The sequence below is a fragment of the Solenopsis invicta genome, chromosome 5 (assembly GCF_016802725.1).
Source record: "Solenopsis invicta isolate M01_SB chromosome 5, UNIL_Sinv_3.0, whole genome shotgun sequence".
Classification (NCBI taxonomy): Eukaryota; Metazoa; Arthropoda; class Insecta; order Hymenoptera; family Formicidae; genus Solenopsis; species Solenopsis invicta.
In genome coordinates, this window is record NC_052668.1 from 25,926,210 (window position 1) to 25,942,808 (window position 16,599).

General features: G+C 30.2%; 2 protein-coding genes across 3 annotated transcripts in view; one reads left to right on the top strand and one right to left on the bottom strand.

Annotated features, from left to right (window-relative positions):
• Window positions 1–16,599, bottom strand: part of LOC105195292 — a 264,833-nt gene that overhangs the window by 126,094 nt on the left and 122,140 nt on the right. The window lies entirely within an intron of this gene.
• LOC105203168 lies at window positions 11,466–16,565 on the top strand. Its single transcript, XM_026131005.2, has 4 exons — window positions 11,466–13,021; window positions 13,145–13,686; window positions 13,800–13,881; window positions 15,381–16,565. The coding sequence occupies exons 1-4, from the start codon at window positions 12,307–12,309 to the stop codon at window positions 15,491–15,493; spliced, it is 1,452 nt and encodes a 483-aa protein (XP_025986790.2). The 5' UTR covers window positions 11,466–12,306; the 3' UTR covers window positions 15,494–16,565.

Consider the following 16,599-nt stretch of genomic DNA (forward strand, 5'->3'; position numbering starts at 1 on the left):
AGCTGCAATCACAATCTGAATTACCTCGTATTAGAAAATTTCTTGCGCAGGTACTTGGACCGCGACTGTATCAGAAACGAGATCAATGATTTTTCGATTCAACTGCAACAGTATCGAGTGTCATTTACGGCTTACAATTTCTTTGAAATGAACAATGCACTCTTGAGTGGTGTAAGTATATAATCTGTTTATATACTTAAACTTAACATTAGTATCTTTTGAATTACAATGTTAATAATCATTCTTGAAGTATTTAAATAAAATAAATTTATTTTTCAGTTTGTCGGGATAATCATCACTTATTCAATAATCTTCATTCAATTCTATCAACGACCCGAAAATCTAGATACAAACCTAGTAGATCATTTAATTAAAATATTTTGAGATTCTGGATCGTCAAATCTTTTTGTATTAAACTTGCATATTGACGCTAATTGTTTTTGTTTAAATACCGAAATTTCACAATTAAAAGAAATAAATTATATTAAATAGAGAACCATTAAATAGATAGTCAATCCATATTTAAAAACACAAATATTCATTCAGAATAGCTTTATAAGTTTATAGTTAGATTTTAATGTTGATACGTATTAAGGAATTTTACATTTTTAAGTTTGTAAAACTTCACGCGAAATAACTTTTTGTTCTTAAAACATAGTTCCAAGTCGAAATATTACAATACTAAATTAAAAATTAATTTAATAATATTTAGGCTAACAAGCATCTAAATGTGAGAAAGAACACTTTCTCTGCATAAAAAACTGTAAAAAATTTGTTGCAAAAAATAAAATCTTAACCAAGGATCGATCCTAGGATCTCTCTACTGTCTGAGTCGGGTATCCAGTTAACTAAGCACTAAACCCGAAAAGTAATAAATCTTATAAAATTGTTGTCAAGATTTGATAACAAAATATTTGTAACTATATTTGACTCTTATATTGAAACAAAAAAATAATAGTAATAACCATATCTTGAAACGTGGCAAACAAATTATACCGATAATTAGAACGCAGTAGGAAATTAAGAACAAAATAGTTTAATAATACTAGAAAATAGTTTAATAATATTAGAATTTGATGTCGCCTTTCTCTTTAAGCTTCATTTTTCTCTGTATGTATTTATAAGATTCTATAGAGAAGTTTTAATATATCATGTTGAGAAAAGCCATACTACATTTATGAAGAAAAGCTTATTTACCCAAAAAATTTATTATATGATACAAGCCAATTAAGAAAATTAAGGAACTAATAACTATCCTTTTTAAACATAATTTAATTATACTACAGCAACAAAAAGTTAAAGCACAGCTGATCGGAATTTGAATTCAGAATCCTTCGTTCTCACACTAACAATAATGTGGCTGTTGCTTCATGAAATTTAATTCTTTCCGTTATTTTTCTGATCAATATCTAATCTACATAATGGTCCTGTACATTCTATAATTTATGCGTTTTACAATTATACATATAAAATGTATATACATAAATATATATAAATGTATACGTATGCATATGTATGTATATATCTTTTTAATCTTCTTAATTTTCTTATATCATTAATCATTATTTCTCTTTATGTGAATTCTTATATCAGCATTTTTAAATAAATAAATTATCTCACTAAATAATGCATTTAATTTACTAAAACAGCGTTGTATTTATCAAGGACAGCTGGTATGCACTCTAATGTTACAGAAATATGCAGTACTTCATTCTGTTTGAAAAATTCACGATGTGCGCGCTTATTTGAGTGTTTCGCTTCTAAACAAACTTCACTATATTTTTTCCAAAATATTCTGCATTGCGTAGAATTTCAATATAATCAACAACCGTACTTGTAAAACGTGTCGGTTAGCAAAGTATAAAATGATAATGGAGGAAAAGAATAATGTGCGAATAAACAATACGCCGTCGATAGAATACATCTTACGTCCAATAACGTATACTTCGTGGCTCCTGGGTGCTGGTGTTGCACGTCCGCGAAATTATTCTAAGGCTACAACGATAATAAAACGTATTATTTATCTGATTGCATGTACCGCTAACTTAGTATCACTCGCGAAAGAGGTTTATACTTCTGGTAATGTCTTTGCTCTTGAGAGCGACATATTTGAGTTTATATATTTTATGAACATCATGATGTTCCATGTATTGGTGTATTACAACGTTTATCATGGGATCAAGCAGTACGAGAAGTGGCCAGAGCTGATGGACAGAATGGAAGAGCTTGATCAGAAAATCAGGAGTCAAACAACCATCGATTACCAGTCTGTAAAAAACATGGAAATGCTAGCGATTTTAATGACGCTCGTTTGGTGTCCTTTAGCTATAATCATACACGTGCTTTATTATTACTGTATAAATCCACAGAACATTTACGTGTCCGACATTCTGTATTACTACATGGCTGCTCAGTCCTTGATTAGCAATTTTGTCTTTGACGTTGTTGTTTATATGATCTATTATAGATTCAAAACGGTAAATAAATTGATCGAACAGTTGAATAAGCGAAATAAGTTTAATGAATTACTATCCGATCCGTCATGGATGGCGCTAAAAATTAGACGCATCAGTGAGTTGTGCACAGGTAAGTGCAAATATTATTTTTTGTACTACAATTCGAAAGAATAAATAACCTATATTGCTGGAGACGTAGTTTAAGAAAATCTATGAAGAAATTGCAATGTCATGGAAATATTAATTCTGTTATAAAGATATTTGTCACCTGGTCGGCATGGTAAATGATATTTACGGCCTCCATCTTCTACTTTGTTCGGTGAACTGCTTTGTCACGATTGTGTCTATACTATTCACAATCTACTCCAGTGTTGTGGAAAAAAACTCCACGTATATATTGTTAAATAATATCATTTGGATACTGAATGCCACGCAATTTGGTCTAATGTGCTGGATTTGCACGCTTACACGTCAAGAATCCGACAAGATCGGAAGATCTGTATATGAAATTGTATTTAATTGCAAACCCGTAAATCTTAGTAAGCTAAACGTAGCAAGAAATCAATCAAGTTTTGAGATGAATCTGCCATTTGAAAACCTGGACAGCAAACAAAAATATAGCAGCAGTTGCAATCTGAATTACGTCGTCTTGGAGAGTCTCTCGCGCAACAATTTAGAACGCGACTGTGTCAGAAACGAGATCAATGATTTTTCAATTCAACTGCAACTGTATCGAGTGGCATTTACGGCTTGCGATTTCTTTGAAATGAACAATGCTCTCTTCAGCGGTGTAAGTATATAATCTATTTACGAACTTAATTTACGTAAAATTAGTAACTTTTGAATGACAATGTATATAATAATTCTTGTGGTAATTAAATAAAGTAAACTAATTTTTCAGTTTGTTGGGATGATCATCACTTATTTAATAATTTTCATTCAATTTTATCAACGACCCGAAAATCTGGACAAAAACGTAGTAGAACATTTATCAAAAATATTTTGAGATTTAGTAGCGCCAAATCGCATAAACACAAGCAATCAAGATACTTTTACGGTAAATAAATCATAAATAAATTTTGAATATTGTTTATTTACAGTAATTTAATTTTATCTTAAGTTCAGAAATTTTCTGATTTTTTGTCTTTTCTGTGGTTTTCCGATTTTCCCAACCACTAACAACCCTGTACTATTGACAATTTAGTTAAGAAAAAACAAATAGCAAAGGAGTAACATGAAATGCGGTAAATATAAATCGAATTCAGTAATTAGAGCGCAGTAATGAATTAATAACAAAATAATTTAATAATAAAAAGTAATAGATAGAATGGAATGTTTCGGTTTTCTCTTTAAGCCATTTTCACTAGATTTTATGCAGATAAGCGCTTTAATGAATATCCTGACATGATGCCAAGCTACTCAACAAAAAATAATATAAAATTATCAATATGCAACTGTTAATATAATTATTAACAAGAATGCAATTTTATAATAAGGAATAATTGAATATATAATGTAAAAATCCTTTTTTACATTATTTAACTATTAAATACCTACGACTTGTAAGAATTTGACAAAATATAAAAAGATATTAAATGTATCAATAAGATAGTAAATGTATCAAAGAAATTTTATATGTGGATAAATCACGAATAGTACCCTATTCCACTGACATTTGACATACATATGTCGTTAAGATCATGACTTACAGATTTTCAGAAGATTTTAGCTGTCACATGTCCTTCGTTAAAAATTACTATTAAATAAAATTAATAACATACATGTACATTTAGCCTTAAAACTTTAATTTTAATTAACATGAATATTTTATAGCATTTATATTTAAGTAATTATCCCCGTAATTATTCCGATCAATACTTAATCTAACGGTCATAATCAATCTATAATAGAATATGTATTATAATTATACCTACTTTATGTATATACATAAATATATATGTACGTATGTGTACGTGACTATGTATGTAAGTATGTGTGTATATGAACGTACAACATTTTTAATCTTATTAATTATCTAATATCATAAGCTATTATCTCTCTCTCTCATTATACGTTTGGACAATTATATTTCTAATTTAATAGATGGTCTTAGCTAATAAATTTAATTTACAACTGCGTTATACTTATCAAGATCAGCTAGTATCCTATTTGATGTCGCAGAAGTACATCATTGTCAGTCTACTTAAAAAATTCATGAGGTACGGACTGTTCCGTTTTTGAAAAAATTTTACAATATTTTTTTCCAAAATATTTTGTATCACATGGAGCTTCAGTATAATCAACAGTTGTACTTGTGAAACGCATCGACTAACAAGATACGAGACAATAATGGAAGAAAAAAACAATGTGCTTGTGAACAGTACGCCGTCGATAGAATACATCTTACGTCCAATAACGTACATTTCGTGGCTCCTGGGTGCTGGTGTTGCACATCCGCGAAATTATTCCAAGGCAATAACGATAATAAAACAAATTGTCTATCTGATCGTGTGTATCACTAACATGGTAATAGTCGGGAGAGATGTTTTTATTTATGGTAGTGTTTTCGCCCTTGAGAGCAACATATTCGAGTTTGTATATCTTTTGAACATCGTGACGTTCCACGTATCGGCGTATTACAACGTTTATCATGGGATCAGGCAGTACGAGAAGTGGCCAGAGCTAATGGACAGAATGAAGGAGCTTGATCAGAAGATCAGGAGGGAAACACCCATTAATGATCGTCCTATAAAAAACGTGGAAGCGCTAGCGATTCTAACGACGTTCGCTTGGTTCCCTTTAACCGCAATCGTATATTTTCTTTATTATTACTTTACAAATCCAGAGTATATTTACGTGTCCGCCGTTTTGTACATCTACATAGTAGCTCAGTCCTTGATCAACAGTTTCGTTTTCGACGTTGTCGTCTATGTGCTCTATTATAGATTTAAAACGGTAAATAAATTGATTAAACACTTGAATGAACAAAATAATTTGAATGAATCACTATTTGATCCGTCACTGATCGCGCTAAAGATTAGACGCATCAGAGAAATTTATACGGGTAAGTGCAAATATCATAATTTGTAGTGTAATTTGATAGTGCCTAAATCTATATTGCTAAAGACGTAATTTATGGAAATTTATGAAGATATTGTAGTAACATCGAAATACAATTTCCATTATATAGGTATTTGTCACCTGATCAGCACAGTAAACGATATTTACAGAGTTCATCTCCTCCTTTGTTCAGTGAACTGCTTCGTTACGATTGTGACTCTGCTTTTCACAACCTACTTGAACGTTGTGGAGAAAAATTATACATATATATTGTTAAATAATATTATTGTGATGCTGTGTGCCACGCAATTTGGTCTGATGTGCTGGATTTGCACATTGACGCGTCAAGAATCCGACGAGATCGGAAGATCTGTACATGAAATAATATTTTATTGCAAACTTGTAAATCGTGATAAGATAAATGGGGCGAGAAATCATTTAGATTTAGAGATACGTCAGCCATTTGAAAACTTGGACAACGAGCAAAATTTTAATAGAAGCTGCAATCACTATCTGAATTACCTCGTATTAGAAAATTTCTTGCGCAGGTACTTGGACCGCGACTGTATCAGAAACGAGATCAATGATTTTTCGATTCAACTGCAACAGTATCGAGTAGCATTTTCGGCTTGCAATTTCTTTGAAGTGAACAATGCTCTCTTCAGTGGTGTGAGTATATAATCTGTTTATATACTTAAACTTAAAATTAGTATCTTTTGAATTAGAATGTTAATAATCATTCTTGAAATATTTAAATAAAATAAATTTATTTTTCAGTTTGTCGGGATAATCATCACTTATTCAATAATCTTTATTCAATTCTATCAACGACCCGAAAATCTAAATACGAACATAGTAGAACAATTAATTAAAATATTTTGAGATTCTGGATCGTCAAATCTTTTTGTATTAAACTTGCATATTGACGCTAATTGTTTTTGTTTAAATACCGAAATTTCATAATTAAAAGAAATAAATCATATTAAATAAAGAACCATTAAATAGATAGTCCATATTTAAAATCCATATTTAAAAACACAAATATTCATTCAGAATAGCTTTATAAGTTTATAGTTAGATTTTAGTGTTGATACAGGAATTGATACAGGAGTTGATTAAGGAATTTTACATTTTTAAGTTTGTAAAACTTCACGCCAAATAACTTTTTGTTCCAAATCGAAATATTACAATACTAAATTAAAAATTAATTTAATAATATTTAGGCTAACAAGCATCTAAATGTGAGAAAGAACACTTTCTCTGCATAAAAAACTGTAAAAAATTTGTTGCAAAAAATAAAACCTTAACTAAGGATCGATCCTAGGATCTCTCTACTGTCTGAGTCGGGTATCCAGTTAACTAAGCACTAAACCTGAAAAGTAATAAATCTTATAAAATTGTTGTCAAGATTTGATAACAAAATATTTGTAACTATATTTGACTCTTATATTGAAACAAAAAAATAATAGTAATAACCATATCTTGAAACGTGGCAAACAAATTATACCGATAATTAGAACGCAGTAGGAAATTAAGAACAAAATAGTTTAATAATACCATTAGAATTTGATGTCGCCTTTCTCTTTAAGCTTCATTTTTCTCTGTATGTATTTATAAGATTCTATAGAGAAGTTTTAATATATCATGTTGAGAAAAGCCATACTACATTTATAAACAAAAGCTTATTTACCCAAAAAATTTATTATATGATACAAGCCAATTAAGAAAATTAAGGAATTAATAACTATCATTTTTAAACATAATTTAATTATACTACAGCAACAAAAAGTTAAAGCACAGCTGATCGGAATTTGAATTCAGAATCCTTCGTTCTCACACTAACAATAATGTGGCTGTTGCTTCATGAAATTTAATTCTTTCCGTTATTTTTCTGATCAATATCTAATCTACATAATGGTCCTGTACATTCTATAATTTATGCGTTTTACAATTATACATATAAAATGTATATACATAAATATATATAAATGTATACGTATGCGCATGTATGTATATATCTTTTTAATCTTCTTAATTTTCTTATATTATTAATCATTATTTCTCTTTATGTGAATTCTTATATCAGCATTTTTAAATAAATAAATTATCTCACTAAATAATGCATTTAATTTACTAAAATTTGCGTTGTATTTATCAAGGACAGCTGGTATGCACTCTAATGTTACAGAAATATGCAGTACTTCATTCTGTTTGAAAAATTCACGATGTGCGCGCTTATTTGAGTGTTTCGCTTCTATACAAACTTCACTATATTTTTTCCAAAATATTCTGCATTGCGTAGAATTTCAATATAATCAACAACCGTACTTGTAAAACGTGTCGGTTAGCAAAGTATAAAATGATAATAGAGGAAAAGAATAATGTGCGAATAAACAATACGCCGTCGATAGAATACATCTTACGTCCAATAACGTATACTTCATGGCTCCTGGGTGCTGGTGTTGCACGTCCGCGAAATTATTCTAAGGCTACAACGATAATAAAACGTATTATTTATCTGATTGCATGTACCGCTAACTTAGTATTAGTCGCGAAAGAGGTTTATACTTCTGGTAATGTCTTTGCTCTTGAGAGCGACATATTTGAGTTTATATATTTTATGAACATCATGATGTTCCATGTATTGGTGTATTATAACGTTTATCATGGGATCAAGCAGTACGAGAAGTGGCCAGAGCTGATGGACAGAATGGAAGAGCTTGATCAGAAAATCAGGAGTCAAACAACCATCGATTACCAGCCTGTAAAAAACATGGAAATGCTAGCGATTTTAATGACGCTCGTTTGGTGTCCTTTAGCTATAATCATACACGTGCTTTATTATTACTGTACAAATCCACAGAACATTTACGTGTCCGACATTCTGTATTACTACATGGCTGCTCAGTCCTTGATTAGCAATTTTGTCTTTGACGTTGTTGTTTATATGATCTATTATAGATTCAAAACGGTAAATAAATTGATCGAACAGTTGAATAAGCGAAATAAGTTTAATGAATTACTATTCGATCCGTCATGGATGGCGCTAAAAATTAGACGCATCAGTGAGTTGTGCACAGGTAAGGGCAAATATTATTTTTTGTACTACAATTCGAAAGAATAAATAACCTATATTGCTGGAGACGTAGTTTAAGAAAATCTATGAAGAAATTGCAATGTCATGGAAATATTAATTCTGTTATAAAGATATTTGTCACCTGGTCGGCATGGTAAATGATATTTACGGCCTCCATCTCCTCCTTTGTTCGGTAAACTGTTTCATCATGGTTGTGATTGGATTATTCACAATCTACATAGGTGTTGTAGAAAAAAATTATACAAATATATTTATAATTAATGCAGATTGGATACTGAATGCCATGCTATTTGGTCTGATGTGCTGGATTTGCACGCTTGCGCGTCAAGAATCCGATAAGATCGGAAGATCTGTGTACAAAATTGTATTTAATTGCAAACCTGTAAATTTTGATAAGATAAACAGGATGAGAAATCAATCAAGTTTAGGAATGTGTCTGCCATCTGAAGACAAAGACAGCGAACAAAATTTTAACAGAAGCTGCAGTCACAATTTCAATTACGTCGGCTTAGAAAATCTCTTACGCAGAAACTTGGATCGCGACTATATCAGAGACGAAATAAATGATTTTTTGATTCAACTGCAACAGTATCGAGTAGCATTTACGGCTTGTGATTTCTTTGAAATAAACAATGCTCTCTTCAGTGGTGTGAGTATATAATTTACTTATTTTATTACAATTTTGCATAAAATTAATTTCTTTCGAATTGCAATGTTAATAATAGTTTTTGAAGTAATTAAATGAATTAAACTTATTTTTCAGTTTGTCGGAATGATCATCACTTATTTAATAATCTTCGTTCAATTCTATCAACGACCCGAAAATCTAGACAAAAGCGTAGTAGAACGTGTATTAAAAATATTTTGAAATTTAGTAGCGCAAATTTTTTGCATTAAATGTGCATTATGTATTGATGATAATAGTTTTCTTTTAATAATAGTCTTTAAATAATAATTCTGTTGGTAATAGTTTTTAAACGTTGAAATTTGATAATCACAAAAATAAATCTTTCAAAATTATCAAGATTTGATAATAAAACGTTTGTGCACATTTTGTGTTGTATACATATAAATATTGAGAGTACTTTCTGGATCCCTTTTTAACTCTCTAACCTTTCTCTGATTTTCTCAAGTTCTTCCTGACTGCTAACAATTGTATTTTTAACGTTTAGGTTGAAACAAAAAGAAGCAATAGCACAAAAGGCGGTAAATACAAATTTAAAAAAATATGTTAAAAATATTAACGTAAATGTTGTAAAGAAGTTTTGTATGTGAATAAATATATCGAATAGTGGACCGTATTCCGCTAATCTTGAACTTAACATTTGTTGTTAATATTATGAACTTGAATGACTTTTAGGTTTTAGCTGTCGCTTGTTATTTGTTAAAAATTATTAATGAAAAAAGTTAATATTAATAATATAAATGTATGTTTATTTTTATAATTTTAACTTTAATTAATTTAGATATTTTATTATATCTTTAAGTAAATTCTTTCGCGGGAGAGGAGTTTCCCTGGTATTCTGAAAAAAATTTAAGTCAACCTGTTCATATACGCTGCAGATTGTAAAACTTAAAAATTATAATTGAGTACTAAGAATCACTATGACTGATATAGTCCTGTTAATCTTGTGTTTAATGTTTTTGTTTGATGTTTTTGTAGTCTGGACTTAATTTATTATTCTTTTTTGACTAGAGTCATTTTTGACTCCTTGCTTAATTATGATCTTTAAAAAGCTACCCTACCTAGCCTATTTATTCTATTTTTAAATATTTCTTTTATTAAAAAGATAAATATTAACTTTTGAAAGGAATCATGTTTTGTAGTATTCTTTTTATTCTTATTGCATTTATTTTCCATTCATGTATAACGTACATCGTTGCGCAAAAGTTGCGAGATGGTAATCCTTTTGTAAAAAAACAATGTAGAAAGCAATTATTAATTTATGTAGAAAGTATTAGTAAGTAGGCGGTTCTAATTTAAACATTTAATATTTATAAAATTAAAAAATTAATTTTTAATAACGCAATAATATAACACATTTATTTAACAATTTAATTTTATGTATAAAATTTAATTCATTATCTTTCTTTGTTTGTATTTGTTTGTGCCTAGTTCTCATTAACTATTTTCTCAAGCGCATTTAATTTACTAAAACTGCATTACGTTTATGACAGACTACTGACGCAATTTAACGTTGCACAATACGTTGTACTTTACTTTATATGAAGCAACCAGGAGAATCTATAATGCGCCTGTCAGAATGCTTTGCCTCTAGAAAAATTTGACTCTATTATTTTCCAAAAATCTATATCGTGACCCCAATACAATCAACACATATTTGCAAAAACTTATCAATTAACAAGAAGATCGAGGTGAAAAGATCCACATGGAAGTAGAAGACAACTCACTCTTGATAGAAAACACATTTTATGCTTAATATCGTACACCTGCTGGTTCCTGGGAGTCCGCGAATATGTGCCAAGGGTATAATTATAATCATTTATAGAATTGATGTAGCGATCCAACATCAATAATACCTATAAATAGTCGATATGAAAACATACTGTCTTATTCTAAAATACGACATACGAGTATGTTTTTATAGAAACTGTTTAGAGACACTGTACTGTTGAAGTCTGACTAGACGGATTTTAATGCGTTCTAAGGTACAACTTGAGAGTAAGATAACAGTATGTTTCACAAATATAAATTATGTTTAACTTAAACATCGTAACCCATATTTGTGAAGCATACTGTTATCTAACTCAAAAATAAATTCTATGATACTTAAAAATATCGTAAAATAAATTTTTGCCACTTAATTCATCTTAAGTATATACATACACACATATATGTATACATATATATAATTGTCACAAATCAATAAGCATTAACGTTCATTGTTTGCATTTGCATGTATTAAACTTTATTAACTATTTTATTGAAGGCATTAAATTTACTAAACCCGCGTTATTCTTGTGAAAGGTAATTTGTCATCAATTTAATGTAATAAAAAACAATGTGATAAAAAGCAATACATCGTTCTTTATTCTACGTGAAGCAGCAAAGAGAAATCATGACGTGCATTTGTAAGAGCATCGGAATGTTTTACTTTCGGAAAAACTTTACTATTTTTTCTACAAAATACTTCCTAAACCTTATAGAGTGAAATGTCACTATAAAAAAATGAATATTTATCTTGTAAAATATTCAAGTGTTTGCCGGCCTAATAAGAGTAAAAATTTACTTCTATAAAAACGAGTAGAACTTCTATAAGCAAGAACTTTGACACTTATTAAATGATAAATCACTCGACAATTACACAAGTTCAATTTCCTCTCTTCGATATTTACGGACTACATTGGAGTTTTATAAAAAAACATAGTTAAAGATTTTGCGTATTATAATTAAACATTATAACCACCTCTTTACTCTCAAACGAAGGTGAAAATCAAGAATCGTGCCAAGCATAACACAATGACGGCACATGCGTAGCATGTGACGACAGCGATGCAAGCGCAGTTGCATTGCTATCGTTACATGATACGCATGATGTGTGGAAACGCATATGGAAGATGCTATTTCAAGATAAACTAATAAAAGTAATTTTAATGAATTCTATATTGCTTTTATATAATCAGTAGTTTGCTTGCAAAACACGTTGATTACCAAGAAGATACAAAGCAAAAATGGAAAAAAGTATCCACGTGCAAGTTGAAGACAATTCGCTTTCAATAGAGCACATCTTGCGTCCAATATCGTACACTTCCTGGCTCTTGGGTGTCGGCGTTGCTCGTCCGCGAAAGTGTCCTAAGACTATAACAATAATCATACGTATTGTACATCTGATTGTGTGTACCTTATATGTGGTGTACGGTATGATAAACTTGTTCATATATGGCAGTGTCTTTGCTCTTAACTCCGACATATTTGAGTTTATATACTTCACGAACAGGGTAACGCTCTATGTATCAATGTATTACAACATTTATCACGGGATCAGGCAGTACGACAAGTGGCCAGAGCTTATGAAGAGAATGAAAGAACTTGATCAGAAGATCAGGAAGGAAACCTCCATGGATGATCGGCCTGTAAAAAACTTGGAAGCACTAGCGATTCTGACGACGCTTGCTTTGTGTCCTTTAGCTCTGATCATACACGTGCTATATTGCTTTATAAATTCAGAGGACATTTACGTGACCAACATTCTGTTCTATTACGTCGCAGCCCAGTCCTTGATTAACAGTTTCGTCTTTGACGTTGTCGTTTATGTGCTCTATTGTAGATTCAAAACGGTAAATAAATTGATCGGACAGTTGAATGAGCGAAATGAGTTGAATGAATCACTATCTGATCCATCATGGATCGTGCTAAGGATTAGACGCATCAGAGAATTGTATATGGGTAAGTGTGAATATTATACTTTGTACTGTATTCGATAAAGTAAGTCTATATTGCTGGAGATGTAATTTAAGAAACTCTATGAAGACATGTAAATGACATCGAGACGTAAATTCTGTTATGAAGGTATTTGTCATCTGGTCAGCATGGTAAACGATATCCACGGCGTTCATCTCCTCTCTTGTTCGGCGAACTGCTTTGTCATGGTTGTGACTATACTAATCACAATGTACATGGGTGTTGTGGAGAAAAACTACTCGTATATATTGATAAATAATATCTTTTGGATAATGTATACCACGCAATTTGGTCTGATGTGCTGCGTTTGCACACTCACGCGTCAAGAATCTGACAAGATCGGAGGATCTATGTACGAATGTGTACTGAATTGTAAACTTATGAATCTTGACGAAATAAGCGGGGCGAGAAATGAATCGAGTCTAGAGGTGCGTCTACAACTTGAAGACTCGGGCAGCGAGCAAAATTGTAATTGGAGCAGCAGCGGTCACAATCTGAATTACGCCGTCTTGGAAAATCTCTCGCGTAAAAACTTGGATCGAAACTGTATCAGAAACGAGATCAATGATTTTTCAATTCAACTGCAACAATATCGAGTAGCATTTACGGCTTGTGATTTCTTTGAAATGAGCAATGCTTTCTTCGGTGGTGTGAGTATATAATTCATTTATTTTATTACAATTTACGTTTAATTATTTTCTTTTGAATTGCAATGTAAATAGTAACTTTTAAAGCAACTAAATGGAGTAAATTTATTTTTCAGTTCTTTGGGATGATCATCACTTATCTAGTAATATTCATGCAATTCTATCAACAACCTGATACAGACAAAAACGTAGTAGAACGTATGTTTAATATATTTTGAAGTTCAGTAGCGCAAATGTTTTGCATTAAATGTGCATTATGTATTGATGATAATAGTTTTCTTTTAATAATAGTCTTTAAACAATAATTCTGTTAGTAATAGTTTTACAAACGTTGAAATTTGACAATCACAAAAATAAATCTTTCAAAATTATCAAGATTGGATAATAAAACGTTTGTGCATATTTTGTGTTGTATGCATGTATATATACATATATTCAGAGTTCTTTCTAGGTGCCTTTTTGACTCTCTAACCTTTCCCTGATTTTCTCAAGTTCTTCCTGACCGCTAACAACTGTATTTTTGACGTTTAGGTTGAAACAAAAAAAATAACGAAGCAATAGCACAAAAGGCGGTAAATACAAATTTGAAAAAATATGTTGAAAATATTAACGTAAATGTAGCAAGAAATTTCATATGTGAATAAATATGTCAAATAGTGGACCCTATTCCGCTAATCTTGAACTTGACATTTGTTGTTAAAGAACTTGAATAACTTTCAGAAGGTTTTAACTGTCGCTTGTTATTCGTTAAAAATCATCAATAGAAAAGGTTAATAATATAAATGTATGTTTATCTTTATAATTTTAACTTTAATTAATTTAGATATTTTATTATATCTTTAAGTAAATGTTTTCGCGGCAGAGGAGTTTCCCTAGTATTCTAAAAAAAATTTAACTCAACCTGTTCATATACGCTGCAGATTGTAAAAATTAAAAATTATAATTTAGTGCTAAGAACCACTGTAACTGATATAGTCCTGTTAATCTTAGGTTTGATATTTTTGTTAGTCTGTATTTAATTTATTATTGTTTTTCGACTGGAGTCATTTTTGACTCCTTGCTTGATTATGATCTTTAAAAAACTACTCTTGGCCTATTTATTCTATTTTTAAAAATACCTCTTTTCTTAAAAAGATAAATATTAACTTTCGAAAAGAATCATGTTTTGTAGTATTCTTTTCATTCTTATTGCATTTATTTTTCATTTATGTATAACGTACATCATTGCGCAACAAAAATTGCAAGATGATAATCTTTTTTGTAAGAAAAAAAATGTAGAAAGCAATTATTAATTTATGTAGAAAGTATTAGTAAGTAGGCGGTTTTAATTTAAACATTTACCATTTATACAATTAAAAAATTTCATTTTTTAATAATGCAATAATGTTAACACATTTATTTAACAATTTAATTTTATTTACAAAATTTAATTCATTATCTTTTCTTGTTTGTATTTGTTTGTGCCTAGTTCTCATTAACTATTTTCTCAAGCGCATTTAATTTACTAAAACTGCATTACGTTTATGACAGACTGCTGGCACGCAATTTAACGTTGCACAATACTTGTACTTTACTCTATATGAAGCAACCAGGAGAATCTATAATGCGCACGCTTGTTAGAATGCTTTGCCTCTAGAAAAATTTCACTCTATTATTCTCCAAAATTCTATATTGTGTGATCTCAATATAATCAACAGATACTTGCAAAAACTTATCAATTAACAAGAAGATTGAGGCAAAAATAGCGGAAAAGATCCACATAGAAGAAGAAGACAACTCATTCTTGATAGAGAACACACCTTACGATTAATATCGTACACCTGCTGGTTCCTGGGAGTCCGCAAAAATATGCCAAGAGTATAATTATAATCATTTATAACATTGATATTACAATCTAACTTCAATAATACCTATAAATAGTCGATATGAAAACATACTGTCTTATGCTGAAATACGACATACGAGTATGTTTTTATAGAAATTATTTAGAGACACTGTACTGTTGAAGTTTGATTAAACAGATTTTAATGCGTTCTAAGGTACAACTTGAGAGTAAGATAACAGTATGTTTCACAAATATGGATTACAATGTCTAACTCAAAAATAAATTCTATGATAAAATATCATAGAATAAATTTAAAAATATCATAAAATAAATTTTAGCCACTTAATTCATTTTAAATATATACATACATACACACATATATGCAAATATACCTATATATAATTGTCACAAATCAATGAGCATTAACGTTCATTGTTTGCATTTGCATGTATTAAACTTTATTAACTGTTTTATTGAAGGCAATAAATTTACTAAACTTGTGTTATTCTTATGAAGGGTAGTTGGTCCTCAATTTAATGTAATAAAAAGCAATCTGATAAAAAGCAATACATTGTTCTTTATTCTACGTGAAGCAACAAAGAGAAATCATGACGTGCATTTGTGCATGACGTGCAAGAGCATCAGAATGTTTCACTTTCAGAAAAACTTTACTATTTTTTCTACAAAATACTTCCTGACTCTCATAGAGTGAAACGTCATTATAAAAAAATGAAAAATGATCTTGTACAATATTCGAGTGTTTGCCGGCCTAATAAGAGTAAAAATTTACTCCTATAAGAACGAATAGGACTTCTATAAGCAAGAACTTTGATTCTTATCAAATGATAAATCACTCGAAAATTACACAAGTTTAATTTTCTTTCTTCGATATTTACGGACTACATTGAAGCTTTATAAAAAAAATATGATTCTGCGTATTATAACTAAACATTATAACACCCACTTTACTCTCAAATCAAGGTGAAAACCAAGAATCGCGCCAAGCGTAACATAATGAAAATAGCGATACAACTGCGCTTGCATCGCTATCTACTATACACATGCGTAGCATGCAACGATAGCGATGCAAG

Coding starts and splice junctions, on each gene's coding strand:
- LOC105203168 (XM_026131005.2), top strand. CDS start 12,307: ATGGAAAAAAGTATCCACGTGCAAGTTGAAGACAATTCGCTTTCAATA. Junction 13,022..13,144: donor CATCAGAGAATTGTATATGG/GTAAGTGTGAAT, acceptor TCTGTTATGAAG/GTATTTGTCATCTGGTCAGC. Junction 13,882..15,380: donor AGACAAAAACGTAGTAGAAC/GTATGTTTAATA, acceptor TATAATCAACAG/ATACTTGCAAAAACTTATCA.